Raw genomic sequence first — 16,919 nt, forward strand, 5'->3', positions numbered from 1 at the left:
TTGGTCATAACTTTTCTTCCAAGGAGTAAGAATCTTTTAATTTCATGGCTGCAGTCACCATCTGTGGTGATTTTGGAGCCCAAAAAAATAAAGTCTGACACTGTTTCCACTGTCTCCCCATCTATTTGCCATGAAGCAATGGGACCGGATGACATGATCTTAGTTTTCTGAACGTTGAGCTTTAAGCCAACTTTTTCACTCTCCTCTTTCACTTTCATCAAGAGGCTCTTTAGTTCCTCTTCACTTTCTGCCATAAGGGTGGTGTCATCTGCATATCTGAGGTTATTGATATTTCTCCTGGCAATCTTCATTCCAGCTTGTGCTTCATCCAGCCCAGCATTTCTCGTGATGTACTCTGCATATAAGTTAAATAAGCAGGGTGACAATATACAGCCTTGACATACTTCTTTTCCTATTTGGAACCAGTCTGTTGTTCCATGTCCTGTTCTAACGGTTGCTTCCTGACCTGCATATGGGTTTCTCAAGAGGCAGGTCAGGTGGTCTGGTATTCCCATCTCTTTCAGAATTTTCCACAGTTTATTGTGATCCACACAGTCAAAGGCTTTGGTATAGTCAATAAAGCAGAAATAGATGTTTCTTTGGAACTCTGTTGCTTTTTCGATGATCCAGCGGATGTTGGCAATTTGATCTCTGGTTCCTCTGCCTTTTCTAAAACCGTCTTGAACATCTGGAAGTTAATGGTTCACATATTGTTGAAGCCTGGCTTGGAGAATTTTTGAGCATTACTTTGCTAGCGGGTGAAATGAGTGCAATTGTACGGTAGTTTGATCATTCTTTGGCATCGCCTTTCTTTGGGATTGGAATGAAAACTGACCTTTTCCAGGGCTTGCTATATCTGGGGAGGTAACATATTACCCTGTTGGCTTATTTGGGGGAACTGGAATCAAACCGTTTGTAAACCAGGGAGATGAGCTTTATATATTTGTGTTTAAGAACATTTTGAGCCCTGCCAAGATACTCAGTTTATTAATTTAGATGATGATTCCGAATATCCTTAGATATAGCTAATTATGCACTTTAGGAAATTATTTATTTGTTATCATCTTAGTCATAATTATTTTTCTCCTTGACTTTGTCAAGAACTCTTTTCTCTAGCTTCATTCACCCAGCAACTGTTCACCAGCTATGAACTGAGCATCATACTTAGTACCTGAGATAATATGGAGAAATAAGATACATATGGTTAGTCTCTGCCCATGGAGAGTGTGTATTTGGTGTGAGAAATAAGCAAGTTATGGAGTGCTCTAAATGCTGTGATGGGGAGATTGTAAGTTATAGTGTAAGACCAATGTCAGGCACCTAACCCATGTTTGAAACATCAGGAATGTGTCCTGGGAGAAGTTGGCTTAAGCCCCAAATTAAAAGATTGGGGTTAGTCTAGGGTGGCTGAGGGCAGAAGTGTTCCTAACAGAAAGTCTATTTGCCAACATCTGGAGACTAGAAAGAGCATGAAATGTTGATGGAACCGAAAGAAATTCTGTGTGGCTGGTTTTGAAGGTAGAGAAGCAGAAGTAGCTGGACAAGTGAGTCAGAATGAGCACAACTTTGTAAATCAGGCTGAAGAGTTTAGACTATCCAAAAAGCACTAGGGAACTATTAATCTCATAATGTAGGTTTGTATTTTAAAGACAGTTCTTACCACAACAGAGTTACAGAGAGGGAAGATCTGAGGCAAAGAGGTCAGGTGAGAGGCTGATAAAGCTTCTAGACAAGAAACAATGGCATCAGACTTGTGGTCTAAGTAGGGGGAATGGTGGGAAATAGACTCAACATATACTCTGGTGGTAAAAGTGGCAAGCCTTGCCTATTGATTGGTGCATTGGGAGCTTTGGGCTTGAGAAGCTGAATGAGTAGTTAAGTGTCAGGTAGGTACCAGTCACTGAGAGAATAAAGGCATAAAGCATAGGTTTGAAGTCAACTATATTAGAATTTTTTTTTCTTCTCTGGCTACCATTATTTATTCATTAATTGCCATAATATTTACCAGTCCACCAACATGTACTGAGTATTATGCCATGAATCAAGAGAGATGCAGGAAAGCCTTGATGCCTATAAATTAATGCTCTAGTTGAGGTGAAAAGGTGCGCATGTAGTGAATGTCCATGGGACCACCGTGTTTCTAGTCTCTCTAGTCTAGTCTGCTCTTGTCACGTCTCTCTCCTGTTCAGAAACTTTCAGTGCCTAGTAAGACACAGGTGAATCTGTCTAGTTTGGCATTCAAGTTTCTAAAAAACTGTATGTTTTCCTGTGCTTTCTACTTTCTCCTGTCATGAAGTTCTCTTTTCATCCAGCCAACTTGTCTATCCACTTAATGCCTGTACCTACCCATCCTCCATGCTGTCTTTTCTCCTTTTCAATCCAGTATTACCAGTTTTTCAAGACTCACCTTAGTTTCCAAAACTTTCCCTACCTTTTTAGTTCCCAGTGATATCTCTTCCAACTCTGTACTCTTACTGTAAACATCATTTATTTGACCCTTACACTGGTTTGCCTTATGTTCTTAGTTATAGTCTATAAATATGCCAGCCTTCCTAATCAGATTTTAGCTCCAAGAGCAGTGGCTATCTCATATTGTTAGTATCTCCCTGAGGACCTAGCATAGTGCTCAACATGAAGTATACAGGTATGTAAAAATATATATTTGCTATGTTCTTGAGAAAAACATGATCACACAGTTTTGATTAAGCTGCAAGTGAAAGGTAAAACTTAGATGTTCTAGGATTCAGAGGAGGGAGATTCAAACGTGGATTAAAATGGTTCCATGACCTTGGTCTTTTAAAATGAGTTTAGATTACAGACCTATACAGGCAGCCCAAAACCTATGAATTGCCTCCACTTAGAAGCGCTATTATACACAGTGGTTCTCCATTCAGTATAATCATAAAATGTAGTCGTTTGTTAGTTGAAAGCTGGAATTAATATACATTAGCAGCCAAAGTTCTGGATTCAAGATGCTGTAGACCTTTTGGTGTAGTTGAGAATCAGAGGTGAGTGAAGTTTGAATAAGCCCCTGAGTTAATTTTGATATCCATTTATGTCTAACTTGAGGCTCTGTTTTATAATACACAAGAAGTGTTAATATTGCATATCCTTCAGGCTACACTCTATAAACTTTTAGCCAAGTCATTAGTAGCCCTTGGCTGATGCAGAGTTCAGTTTATGCTACCTGGAAAGTAAATCCTAGAACAGAAAGGCACCTCCTGTGTCTCAGCATACCTGAATACAAGGTCAGAATTCTCCTTTAAACATAATTTTGGTTTTTCTTAAACATTGGCAGATGCACAATTGATGCTTCTGTCTCTTTCACCACCAAGCAGGGACACAGTAATTTTAACAGAATATTTTTTTAAAGATTTAGTCGAAACACACCGGGCTATTAAGAACAAAACAATTAGTTAAAAGATTCACCAAATAGTTAACTTTGAGTAATGTACCTTCTTCATATAACCTCCAAGATAAACTGGTTGGTAAATGTTTGCCTAAGTAACTGAATGAGGTAATTTGTTTTCATTCCATTAAAACAATGACTTTAGGGAATTCCGGGATGGTCCAGTGGTTAGGACTTGGTGCTCTGTTTGCTGAGGACCTGGATTCAGTCTCTGTTGGGGAACTAAGATGCCAGCTGTGTGGCATTGCAAAACAAAAAAAGACTTTAATTTTAGAATAGCAGCTCCTCAGCCCTTGTCTCTGGCAGTATTGTGGTCAGCAGGGCCAGTTATTTATCAAGGCAGTTTCTAGATGATGGTGATAACGAGCATATGGTCTACTTAAGGGAGAACGTTTATCTTTGTTACTCCCCCAAGAGATACTAGGCTGCTGGAGATTAGTGACTGATTCCTTGCGAAGATATGTCCTCCAGGCTTTGTTGTGTAGATGGAGATGTTCTGTATGGGCAGGTAGTACTCAAGTATCCCAGTACTTAACTCCTAGAGTTTTACCTTTAAATGACTCCACTAAAAATGGAAACTGATATTCTTAACCATTTTGCTTGGAGATGGTAAAGAATGTGGCATAGCCTGTAGGGGAATTGGTTTGTCTTCCCCCTCAATAAAACATTGACCTTGCAAAACCCAGGTTTGCATTTTTAACTAAAAATTTTATACATGTGATCCTTTGTAACAGCAAGAGACTGGTAACAACCAAAAGCCCTAACCATTAGGGATTAAGTCACACGTAGCTATAATATGGTTTACTCTGCAGTCATTAAATGGAAAGAAATAGATCAGGGTGCCTGATATTGAATGATTTTGTAGATACGGTTTTGATGAAAAAAAATCAAGGTGCACAATAGTATATGTAATATGCATATGCTTTGATGGAAAAAAGTCGAATGAAAAGTGTGTACTTGAATCCACTGAATTTTTTAAAGGAGAAAGCCAAGATACTTTTGCCTAGTTTTCTATGAGAAGAGGCACTGGGCAGTCTGTTTCTTTTAACATTTATTAATTTTTCCCATAAAAATATGTAAGTATAAAGAAGGAAATGAGCTTTCTTTATATAAAATGCCCAAAAAATGTTCAATAAATCTATAATTTGAAATGAGTAAGGACTTCAAAAAATTTTTATTTTACTAAATATGAAGTAGTTATAAAAAGAAATTTATTAAGTTGTGGTAAGGTTTAAAAAGTTTGCAACAGATGTAGGAAAAAAACTTAAGATACCAAGCGGGGAAGAAAGAGGGTGGGATGAGTTGGGAGAATGGGATTGACATATATACACTACTATGTATAAAATAGATAACTAATAAGAACCTACTATATAGCATAGGGAACTTAGTGCTCTGTTGTAACCTAAATTGGAAGAAAATCTAAAAAAGAGGGGATATATGTATACTTATAACTAATTCACTTTACTGTACAGCAGAACCTAACAGAATATTGTAAAGCAATTATACTGTGATAAAGTTTTTTTTAAAGTATGCAATAAATAAAAGTAATCACTCTTCTCCAAAATCGTGAGAATGGCTAAAATGGAAAAAAAAAAGACAACAGGAAATGTTGGAAAGGATATAGACCTACTAGAATGCTTGCTTATTGTTGTTGAGAGCACAAAATATTATAATTATTTTGGAAAACCATCAGTTTTCTAAAATATTAGCCTTTAGTTTTATTATCAGATATTTATCTAAGAAAAATTAAAATATATGTCCACAAAAAACCTTGTGCAAGAATATTCATAGCAGCTTTATTCATGAAAGCCAACAAATGGAGACAGTCCGTGTCTGTCAAGAGAAGAATGGATAAACAGACTTGTACATTCATGCAGTAGAATACAAAGCAACAAAAAGAATCAATCTATTGATACATTGAATAACGTGAATGAATATCATAAGTTTTATGCTGAGTGGAAAAAAGGCAGACCCAAAAAGTAAAGTAGCGCATTATTACATTTATATGAAATTCTAGCATGCTGCTGCTGCTGCTGCGTCACTTCAGTCGTGTCCGACTCTGTGCGACCCCATAGACGGCAGCCAACCCAGCATCCCGTCCCTGGGATTCTCCAGGCAAGAACACTGGAGTGGGTTGCCATTTCCTTCTCCAATGCATGAAAGTGAAAAGTGAAAGTGAAGTCGCTCAGTCGTGTCCGACTCATAGCGACTCCATGGACTGCAGCCTACCAGGCTCTTCCGTCCATGGGATTTTCTAGGCAAGAGTACTGGAGTGGGGTGCCATTGCCTTCTCCAGAAATTCTAGCATAGACAAAACCAAATTGTGGTGATAGAAATCAAATTGTGGTTGCTTTGGGGATTCAGAGCTGACTGGAAAAGGGGTGCAAGAGAAGTTTCTAGAATGATGGAAATCTCCTCAGGCTTCATAGAGGTGGATTACATGAGTGTATGCATTTATGAAAATTGACCAAATGGTATACTTAAGGTCTGAGCATTTCACTGTGTGTAAAGTACGCTTCCGTTTTTGAAAAATGGTATTTGGGGTCTTTATTAGGAGAATGCATCTAGAGTTGATAAAAGGGGCAGGTTTGGGAATATGTGTGTCACCCCTTCGGAGTAGTTCCTTCATAGTTTTGGAGACACAGTATTTAACCAAGTGCCATATTTAGCTTGGGCTTTTTTGTCAATTGTACAGTTGGAAGAGCTATATCCAGAATCTTGTCAGAGTGCAGGGAGCAGTGCTTGTAAAGAGGGAGAAGATAATCCTCGCAAATTGGCACTCCAGAACCTTACACGCCATGCCTTCTGATGATCATGCTCCAGACCAGTGGGTCTCAACTGGGAACTTTTCTTTTCCTCTCAGGGTGCATTTGGCAATGTCCACAGAGATCTTTGGTTGTCAGTTGGTGTGGGGAGTGGTGTTGTGCTACTGGCATCTCATGGGTAGAAGCTATGGAGGCTGTTAAACCTTCTGCACTGCACAGGATAGCCCCCCACAAGGAGGAGTTATCTCATCCAAAATGTCATTGATGCCAACTTGGAGAAACCTTGTTTTACATTTGTGCTTATTGCAGAAGCTGAATCAGTCTCAGTCAACCAGGTGCTGATTATATTCATGGTCCAAATCAATTGTGGAAATTTGGCATTTTCACAAATTGCACATTTCTTCCCTGTCAGAATTTAATATTAAAGACCTATAAGTATATGTAATCTTAAATCTTGAGGTAAACTTCCTTGTGTTAAGAGCATTTCCAAAATCCAAAAGAATTCAATTCTTCAGATGTTAAGTTTTGTTCTTAACTTTATTTCATTAAATATTCAAACAAATGATCTTAGTTGATATTCTTTAAAAAAAAAATGAATAAATAAAAAGGCTTTATCAACTCAGAGGAAATAAATGATAATAATTTATCTCCTTTTCTACCTCCACAGAATGACAGGGAGCGAATTTTTCTCTCGTTTCCCTGAACTCTATCCCTTTCTTCTCAAACAGTTGGAAACTGTGGCCAGTACTGTGGACAGGTAAGAAGAGAACAGGGTGGGCCAAAGTGGAATCAAGGATGTGAAGTACTTTGAGATTTTTCCCTCCAGGCAGCAGTTTTTAATCAGCTCCTTCCTTGTAACATAGATGGATTTTTTTTTTTTAAACGTGCTTCTTTATTACATTGTATTGCCTGATGCTCTGTAGCAGATTTGTACCTGAAAAGTTATATAAAATCAGGTTTTTAGATTTTATTTTACATTTTTACAAATCCTGTTTTTAAAGTTTTTGATGTTTTACAGGAATTAGATTTTTAGAAGCGTATTGTGATTTCTTCTAAGAATCATTTTCTTCCCCTTAAATTTAAGAGCCTGTGTGTTTACACATTGAGTTTGCTTTAACACACACCTGTCATTTTTTTTTTTCTAATCACTGGTCTATTGCAGCTGACTCATCTGGTCATGTATGATCAGAAATGATACTGTTCCACTTGGGTGAAGATGGCCAGCGGCCCTGGAAACACAAAATAAAGCTGATAAGAGAGCTTCCACTCTAATCAGGGCAGATTAAAAAAAAAGTTCACTGTTGTCCTTTCCATCACAGTCTGTGGCTGGTAGTGGAATTTTTAGTATGGACATCTTAGAGCATGGGCCATTTTATTCTTTCAGCAGTTTTTGCACTTGGCATGAATTTATACCAATTGTCTGTAATGAGAAAATAAAATCGCATCAGTGAATTTTTACTTCTGTTTATGATACATTTCCTCACATTAGTAATTTGTGCAGACCGGCTTTTCTGGCCCTGGTAAGCGACTGTTCACGCTTTCTTAAGTACATTTGGATGTTGAAAGTTTCACATTTCATACTCTGGAACTGGCATCTCTCTACTGTCTGAACAGCTCAAATCAAAACAGAAAACTCTAATTATCAAATAATACGCTTTGAGAAGAGAATCGTGTGCAAAAGCCCAGTCTGCGGCTTTGCCAGTAGTTCTTCCTTATTTGCACAGTAAGAAGATATGAAGTAAGTGGAGGAAAGAAATGCAAAAAAGGACAATTATCCCTGATCATAGTCTCACTTTATATATTGGATTGGCCAAAAAGTTCATTCAAGTTTTCCATAAGATGGTATGAAAAACCCAAACGTACTTTTTGGCCAACTCAACATGTAATTATTTAATGAGAAAAATATTTGAAGACAGTGCCTCCGCCTCAAGTCTTAAACCTTTTATGTACAATACTTTCTTTTTTTCAGTGATACAGGAGAACTAAACCGTCATCCCAGCATGTTTCTCTTACTTTTGGTGTTGGGGAGACTCTACCCTTCCCCCATGGATGGCACCTGTTCCGCTCTCAGCATGGCACCTTTTATTCCCTTCATTATGAGGTAGTGTATGCTGCATACAAATAATGGGAGTGGCATGGGCTGTATGGGGCTGTTTAATCCTGTTTCTATTTCAGAAATTATAGTTTTGGGTTTTTTTTTTAACTTTGGGAGGGTGCTTGTGAAGGTGGGGGCCTGGAATTACTGCCATTGCCTCCAACTGGCCTCCAGTTTTTTCAGATTACGGGTTTAGGAGCTCCTATCTACTGTTTTAGAAGTGTTCCCTGGGAGTCCTGCCTGCTAATGGGCATGTGGTGTTGACAGGAGATACCCCCTTTTGATAAATATAGCCTCATCCCTGTGCCTGGTCAGCACCGGGCAGGCTCGGTTCTGGCATACACACCTATCCCGGGGCTTAAGGGGACGCCTGGCTCTTCACTCTGGAGTTGGAGGGTAGTTTCGAGGGGCAGCATCTACATGGCAGTGCTGTGTAACACGCGTTTACTTCCCACTCATCTCCTCTTTAAAGCTTGGCGTGTCTGAGAAAAAGCATGCGTAAAGAATATGCATGGAATCAAATGATAATAGGCACTTCTGCTGCTATAGCCTGTTACCACGTCCTCTGTTTCATTTGTTTTGAGGCACTTGCCAGCTGCTACTTTCCTTTTTTTTTTTTTTACCATATGTACTCTCTTACTGCTAAATAAACATATATTTCCATTGATAAAATGTAAAAACTTGAAGGTAAATGTTTCTTGATACATAGATAATATAAATTAAAAACCCAGTCAAAATTAATATGCAGTGAGATGGAAACAATTATAGTTTGCACTCAGTGTAATGACATTTGCCAGCTTCTGATCACCTTTTTTGTTTTGGATCAAAGGCCTCAATAAATAGGCCTCTGAAAAGTACTGAAATTTTCTTATGAGATATTTCTGAAGTCCTGTCAGCTTTAGTTACCTTTTTACCTTTCTGCTTCCCTCTTGACGAAACAGCACCTTCATTTTTATATATCTGCCAAAAATTGAAATAGATTTAGAGCAGAAGGATGAAATATAACCAACTGAAGAGAGTGTACTTGTTATTTATGTGGTGTCCTGGGTTCCACTTCCTGGTTTCGCAGAGCTGACTGATGCACTTTAATGTGAGAAACCATTAAACACGAGATTCTGGTGTGTGATTGCTGTAGCCATTTGTTTGCACCAAGCCTGGCTGTGGCTGTGTTATCTGTGATCACAGAGATGACTCACTCAGATTGGTTTTTGTTTCCTGATACACAGAGTTACCAGCCTCCCATATCCAGCATTTGGTGATTCATTTGAGGAATTTGGGTCATAAATTTTACTTTCAGGAGCATTTAAAAATTGTACTTTCACATATAACTGGAAAGAGCTAAAAAATATTTCAGAAAGTTGATGGTGGGGGGAGGCCCATATATAGAATGACAGCGTACATTAAAAACAAAGATAGGCTTTAGAACTTCATCATCCTGTGTTGAAAACATTCAGTTTGTGGAAGGTTATCATCAGTCAGTCTGACATGTGTTACATCCTAGAAACCAGAAGTTACTACTTTGAAAGTATCCTTCCTGTTATTTATTAGTTTACGTATAAACAGAATGCTTATACCACTACACCTATATTCAGAGCACTCTGATATGTAAACATATCACTTGAGGTGGGGTTCTCATAAATTGTGATTAAGTAGGCCTGGGTGGGACCTGAGTTTCTGCATTTCCCACAAACTTCCAGGTAATACTGATGCTGCTGGCCTGCCGATCACACTTTGAGTAGCAAGATTAAATTTGAGAACTTAAACATGATCAGAACCACAGAGAGAGAGATGATTTTAATAAACTGTACAGTAGTAGGGTCATACTTGGAACTTGGTTAGACTATTCGGGAGGTTTATTAGAAGTAGCTTTTGATCCAGGAATGCAGAGAACAGCAAGAAAGTATTCTGAGCAGAGAAGTCAGTAGGGAGCAGACCAACCTTTGCTGAGCCTCCACTGTTGGCCAAGCACCGAACTGGGCATTTTTCGTATAGAGACACCGAGAGAAAGTGTTACACCCTTCTTTACCTGTTGAGGAAACTGAGGTTCAGAGAGCAAGGCAGTTATAGAGTTGGAAGATGAAACCCAGACTGCAGGGCTTGTCCAGAGTGAAGGGTGTTCTTTTTCAATTACAGCAAAACATACAGCTCCCTTTTGTATATAGTATAGAGTTGTAGCTACACTGAGTAGATCCAAGAGCCCTGAAATTCATGCACCTAGGAGCCGTTCACAGCCTACATCCAGTCAGTGAATCTGAGCGCAGGCTGAGGTCCCAGTGTGGAGGTTGTGCCCCGCCAGCAGTGCGATCTGTTTCTGACCTCACTCCTCCAGGGGTGGCGGTGGCTTGCTTGGGGGCACCCTTTCTCTCAGACTCGCATCTGTGGGATCGTTGCATGGGGTAACGGGTCCATCTATGGCCCAGGATAAAAGAAGGCTGGCTTTTCTTTCTTGAAAAGATAGTGAGAAGATCCTAATTTTAAAGTTAGAAAACCCAGTTTGCAGTTTCATCAACCTACTGCCGGGACAACCTTGTACTACTCTAAAATGTCCACATCCCATTGGGGAGATGAACTATAAACAGATTTTTTAAAAATAGTGAATTTGGTAAAACTGCACACATTTGATTTATTGATAAACTACTTCTGAGAAAATTATTCATGAAGAAAGTGAAAGATTGATCAGAAAACTTGCCAGTCCAGGTGGTATCTGTGGTTCTAATCATGGTAAAGATTGGGCTGCGTTGACTTAGGATAAGCCAAATAGGTGGCTGTATGCACACAAGTGGATGGGCAGTGTTTTATTTTTGTTGCATTGCTAATTTTAATTCATGTTCTTGGAAGAAATATTAATCAGGCTCTCAGGTACTCTGAGTTTAGCTGAAGAGAAATTTTCCGGCTAGTGGAAATATTACAAAGGTTGCTCTATCTGTGCTAAAGTGAATCAGTTGTACAATGAGAAGATTAAAAGCTCAAATGACAACTTCTTATTTCCCTTTGAATTTACATATACTTACCTGCCATTTCCTTCCTCTATGAGGTGTTTGTATTACTTGTATCTTTGTCCCTCATTCCACATTTGGGAATCTAAGCTTATGTCTCTGTTAACTTAAATCTTAGAAATTTCTGGTTTGGATCTTCCACAGTTATGCGTGTGTGCAGCTACGATTTGTTGCATCATCTGGGATCAGAAATGATCATGTTAATTCCAGTGTTTTGTTTACAAGGTTTTTTTTTTTAAAGAATCCAGTGTATTTTATGTCCCCAGTAGGGTGCTGGATCCAGATCTTTTCCACGCAAAGATGATAACTTCACCTTAAGGCCATTCACCCTTTAGCTCAGAATCCACAAAGCAGAGTGACTCCTGCTTTAAAAGGGACCCCAACTAGCTCCCTGAATACAGTTCGTTTGAGCCAACTTGTCTGGGGCTTTCTAGAGACCAAAATATCTCTGGATATACATCTTGGAATTTCACAAGCAAGTTTCGAGTTTGAATCAATGAGCAGTAGGAAACCAAATATGCCCCAAACCTAGATGATAGAGCATGGGGTCCTGAACAGAGACTTGGTTCTTACTAAGCACTACCACTATTCACTAGCTGTGACTCTTGAACAAGGCTCTGTACCCTCCCTGGACCAGTGTGGCACCTGTGTGTGTGAGGCAGAAAGTGCCTTCTGTTGCAGAGAACTGAGGTCTCAGCATCAGACTCATTGCACTAATCCCCAGTGGGAGAAATACCTCCATTGCCTTCTATTCACTCTGGGATGCTTTTAAAAGGGTCTCCCACCCTCCCCCTTTTTGACTTATTTTCATGGCAGATGACTTTCAGTATATTTTTCCCCAACTTGTTTCAATCATTTTTCACTTAAGGTAAATTTTCAGTGAAATCTGCTTTTCTTTTTCTGGAAAATTTTGAGATACAAATAACCATACAATCTTCATTAAACACGTGGCAGTGGAAATCACCCATAGCAACCTATGCAGTGGAAATTTTTTTAGTTGCGATATTAAAACATCTAGTCAACAACCAAAACAAAAATGGAAAAATATGCATTTTATGTATTTTAAAAATATTTCGTGGAACCTTTTGACTGTACCAGTCTTAGAAAGGAGGGGTTGGGAGTACAAAAACTAAGATGTAGGCCTGTTAAGCCAGTGATATTGGGAAATAACAGTGACTCTTGTTTTCTTTTCCTTGAAAGTTGCATAATGCAAGGATTATCACTTTACTCCTTACCCATGTTATGAAGTTGAAAGATCTTATTTGCCATAGTACAGAGTTGGGGATTTTACAGTAGACCATAGTTGGCTTCCACCTTTATTTGTGATTATAATACTAGGAACTTTCCTCCCAGGCTGTACATTTCTATCTGTTATGTCTTCCCAGAATCCTTGTAGATAAGTAGAAGGCAGGTTTTGCTTTATATAGAGAGAAATGAGACAGAAGGCTGCTGAAACACTGCTAGGAAAGAAGACATACCCACCTCCCTTTCTCTCTACCCCAGCTCCTAATCCTCTCTCCCCCTGAACAGCTCTACCATTAATTTAAACCTCTTATCTTGTTATTCATCATTATTGTATTTTATTGTAATTTATATGCTCAATGCTTATTCCTTCCAAATAAATTGTAATCTCTTTCCATGGTGAAGCAGCTGTGGATTTTGTGGGTTTGTTTTTCCTTTTTGGTACCTTTTTCTGCCTAGCCCCAGTTTGGTCTCAGAGACTGAATTATTAACCCCAAAATGAAACTTTGAAACGAGACATTTTGTGTCTTAGCAGATCTATGTATCTATGAAGTACTTAAGGGACTCCTAGTCCTACAATATTGGAGCCATATTTATATCCCACTGGTTACTGGTTATGTAGAAAGGAGGCTCAGCCTGTTTTTGTGTTTTTCCTTACCTTTGAGGAATCTTGTGTTCTAACGTGAGCTCTGACATTTGCTTTTGCTTTGACTTCACCTCTCTGACCCTCGGTTTCCTTTTCTGTCAACTGAAGGACGTTGTGCTGTATGCTCATTCCCTTCAGTCGTGTCTTACTCTTTGTGACACTATGGACTGTAGCCTGCCAGGCTTCTCTGTGCATGGGCTTCTCCAGGCAAGAATAGTGGAGTGGGGTGCCATGCCTTCCTCCATGGGATCTTCCCAGCCCAGGGATCAAACTGGTCATGGTCTTCTTTGGCCTTATAAGCCTATGACCTGAGACCTTCCTGGACTCTGAACTGCTCCTCCATGACTGCTGTCCAGTCAAGAGATCTGGAGGCCCACCTTGCAGCTACCCTGCTGTAGGCTTTAGAGTGAAATGAGAGGAGCCTGGATTGACAGGAGGAGAAGGAGGTTGAAGAATTGTACACAAGCCAAAACTTGTGGGAAAAAGCCTCCCAGATTAACGTGGGGTGAGTAGGGGGCCCCTAGGTGCTTCAGACTGTCAGTCTGTATAATGGGGACAACACTGACTATAAAATAGCAGATAAAAGCCCCTTAGTTTGCTTGTTAAGAAAAATTCTAGAGAGAGGAAGGGGTTGATAGTATAGTGGTGATAGAAAGAGGACAGATTTTTTTTAACTCCTGCTTTAGTTTTATCTCTACCAGTAAACTGGAAGGAAGGCCCTGAAGCCAGATGTAGGTGAGGTAACAGAAAAAGAATACTGTCTCTTCTGGATAAAGGCAAACCCATGGACCCAGATAATTTACAGCCTTGGGTATAGGTTAGCCTAGAACCAAGTCAATAATCTAGGGGATGTGTGGAATGAGAATGTTATCCTCCAAGCTTGCAGGAAAATTTCAAAAGAGAGAGGCATATTTTTATCAGTGACCAAACACTTGTGTTGATATTGGTTGATTCAGACTGGATCATCTGATACATGACTTGCAAGTACTTCATACTTTATTTGCTGAGAGCTAGTAAGGATTCCCAAAGAATTAGTCATGCCTGAGTCACCTCATTGTTTTGATGGGATTACGAGTCTGATAGATGAGGACAGTGCTGCTTTATTCAGCATTTGAATTACTTAAAATGAAGACAGACTAGACTGTGTGCTTATTAGGTTTTCATACAACAAATGTAATTGGTGATGGACTCAAATTCAAAACAGTCCTTAAGCATAGGAGTGACAAACAAATTCAGGCTTGTAGCCATTGCCTTTATGAAGCATGGAAGGAAGGGGATGAAATTAAGGAAGTATACACTAGAAGTTTGTTTTGTTTGTGATGTGTTCTTAAGCTGGGTTTTGGGCAATTGGTTGTCATGTTATTCTCTAGGCACGGTTTTTTATTGGATGTATCTGGTGTCAAAATCATAGTTGAAAAATGTGATTTCATAGTAGTCTTAGAAAACTAGTTTGATGGCCTGAGACTATTAAGATAACATTTAATAGAGATACGTTTCAGGTTCTGATTTTTTTAAGTCAAAATTGCACATATATAGAATGAGAGCTGTTGGCTTCATAGCAGCTTTTATGAGAAAACCCTGGGGACTGGGTTTTCCTAGTGAGCCAGACATGACTGAGCGGCTTCACTTTCACTTTTCACTTTCATGCATTGGAGAAGGAAATGGCAACCCACTCCAGTGTTCTTGCCTGGAGAATCCCAGGGATGGGGGTGTCTGGTGGGCTGCCGTCTATGGGGTCGCACAGAGTCGGACACGACTGAAGCAGCTTTGAAGCAGCAGCAGCAGTGAGCCCTGAGGAAGCATATGCCACAGTTGCTGCTTCTAGGTACTTGCGGCTGTAGTCCCCCTGAACTCTTCTGGTTAGACTAAACCCACATCATACTGCTATAATGTTACTGTGCTCTGGGCTTCCCATTTTAGGAGGGTCACTGATAAACTAATATTCATCCAGAGGAGGGTGACCAAGATGAGAAGGAAGCCAAAACATCTGGAAAGAGTTAGACTGGAGAAGACTAGTTAGAGGCAACGTGGTAATGGCCTTTGTGTAGCTGAGAGGCCACCATGTCGCAGAAGGCACATAATTTCTGTTTTGTGCTGACGTTGGGAAAGTAGGAGATGGATTTCAGACTTTAACAGAAGGAAGAATTTTGTGAAAGTTTGCATTCTACATCAAGAGAACCAGCAGATTGCCATAATACTGAGCTGCTGGTCATTGAAAGTCATCAGGGAAAACTGATCACATGCTGTGTATATTTTGAAAGGATTTCTACAATGCATCTGAGGTTGGGGTGGATGACCAGCAAGGCGTCTTTTTGAGGTGTCCTGTTTCAGAATAGCTGAACAACCCAGCTGTAGATTCTAAATGTGCAGTGAAATGATAAACCTGCCTTTAAACCTGCAACATATTTTTTATTTGTATGTTTTTTATCCATGGGTTCTTCCATCAACCATTTGGGGTGTTATTCTTGGCATGGCCCACAGGTCATGATGGTCTCCTGAATAGTGCCCTCCAGCAGTTAATCCACTTAAATTTAGCTTCTAAGTCACTTCTATAACTTGGTTCTGGATAGTTCTGAAAACATTTTTTTTGGCCTATGGGCTGTTATGTCTGAAAAGGATTCCTTATTAATTTAATTATCTTTTGTGTGTGTGTGGTTGTATATTTTTCTCCATTCCAGATGCTGACCTAAGCCACATTTGTTTTCTGACAAGTACAAGGAACATCTGAGTCTTTAAGAAAAGTCAGAGATGCTTTTCTGAAGAGTGATTAAAATAGATAACTCTTTGTTGTTCAAATTTCCTGAATAATCTTCTTCAGATTGAGAAGGCTGTAAAGAGAATAAGGAAGTTGCAGATCCTAGCCCATTACTAGTAAAAATATTGAGAGTAAGGGCTTTCTGGTTCTGTTACTATAGCATTTCCTCCTGCTGGCCAGCCTAGAGGTTAGGGACTCCACACATCCCTTCAGTCCAGTTCAGTTCAGTTCAGTCACTCAGTCGTGTCCAACTCTTTGCAACCCCATGAATTGCAGCACTCCAGGCCTCACTGTCCATCACCAACTCCCGGACTTCACCCAAACTCATGTCCATTGAGTTGGTGATGCCATCCAGCCATCTCATCCTCTGTCGTCCTCTTCTCCTCCTGTCCCCAATCTCTCCCAGCATCAGGGTCTTTTCCAATGAGTCAACTCTTTGCATGAGGTGGCCAAAGTATTGGAGTTTTCAGCTTTAGCATCAGTCCTTCCAATGAACACCGAGGACTGATCTCTTTTAGGATGGACTGGTTGGATGTTCTTGCAGTCCAAGGGACTCTCAAGAGTCTTCTCCAACACCACAGTTCAAAAGCATCAATTCTTCAGCGCTCAGCTTTCTTCACAGTCCAACTCTCACATCCATACATGACTACTGGAAAAACAAGTCCGCCTTGACTAGACGGACCTTTGTTGGCAAAGTAATGTCTCTGCTTTTTAATATGCTGTCTAGGTTGGTCATAACTTTCCTTCCAAGGAGTAAGCACCTTTAATTTCATGGCTGCAATCACCATCTGCAGTGATTTTGGAGCCCAAAAAAACAAAGTCTGACACTGTTTCCACTGTCTCCCCATCTATTTCCCATGAAGTGATGGGACTGGATGCAATAATCTTCGTTTTCTGAATATTGAGCTTTAAGTCAACTTTTTCACTCTCCTCTTTCACTTTCATCAAGAGGCTTTTTAGTTCCTCTACACTTTCTGCCATAAGGGTGGAGTCATCTGCATATCTGAGGTT

The 16,919-nt window shown here is 39.7% G+C and overlaps 1 protein-coding gene across 1 annotated transcript in view; it reads left to right on the forward strand.

Moving 5' to 3' along the window:
* THADA (thyroid adenoma associated) overlaps positions 1-16,919 on the forward strand; it is a 333,765-nt gene that overhangs the window by 130,549 nt on the left and 186,297 nt on the right. Inside the window, exons 27-28 of the mRNA XM_010842320.1 lie at positions 6,842-6,931; positions 8,144-8,275. Coding sequence (XP_010840622.1) covers positions 6,842-6,931; positions 8,144-8,275 — 222 coding nt within the window. The remainder of the gene's footprint in view (positions 1-6,841; positions 6,932-8,143; positions 8,276-16,919) is intronic.

This window comes from Bison bison, unplaced genomic scaffold, assembly GCF_000754665.1.
Source record: "Bison bison bison isolate TAMUID 2011002044 unplaced genomic scaffold, Bison_UMD1.0 scf7180017864177, whole genome shotgun sequence".
Taxonomy (NCBI): Eukaryota; Metazoa; Chordata; class Mammalia; order Artiodactyla; family Bovidae; genus Bison; species Bison bison.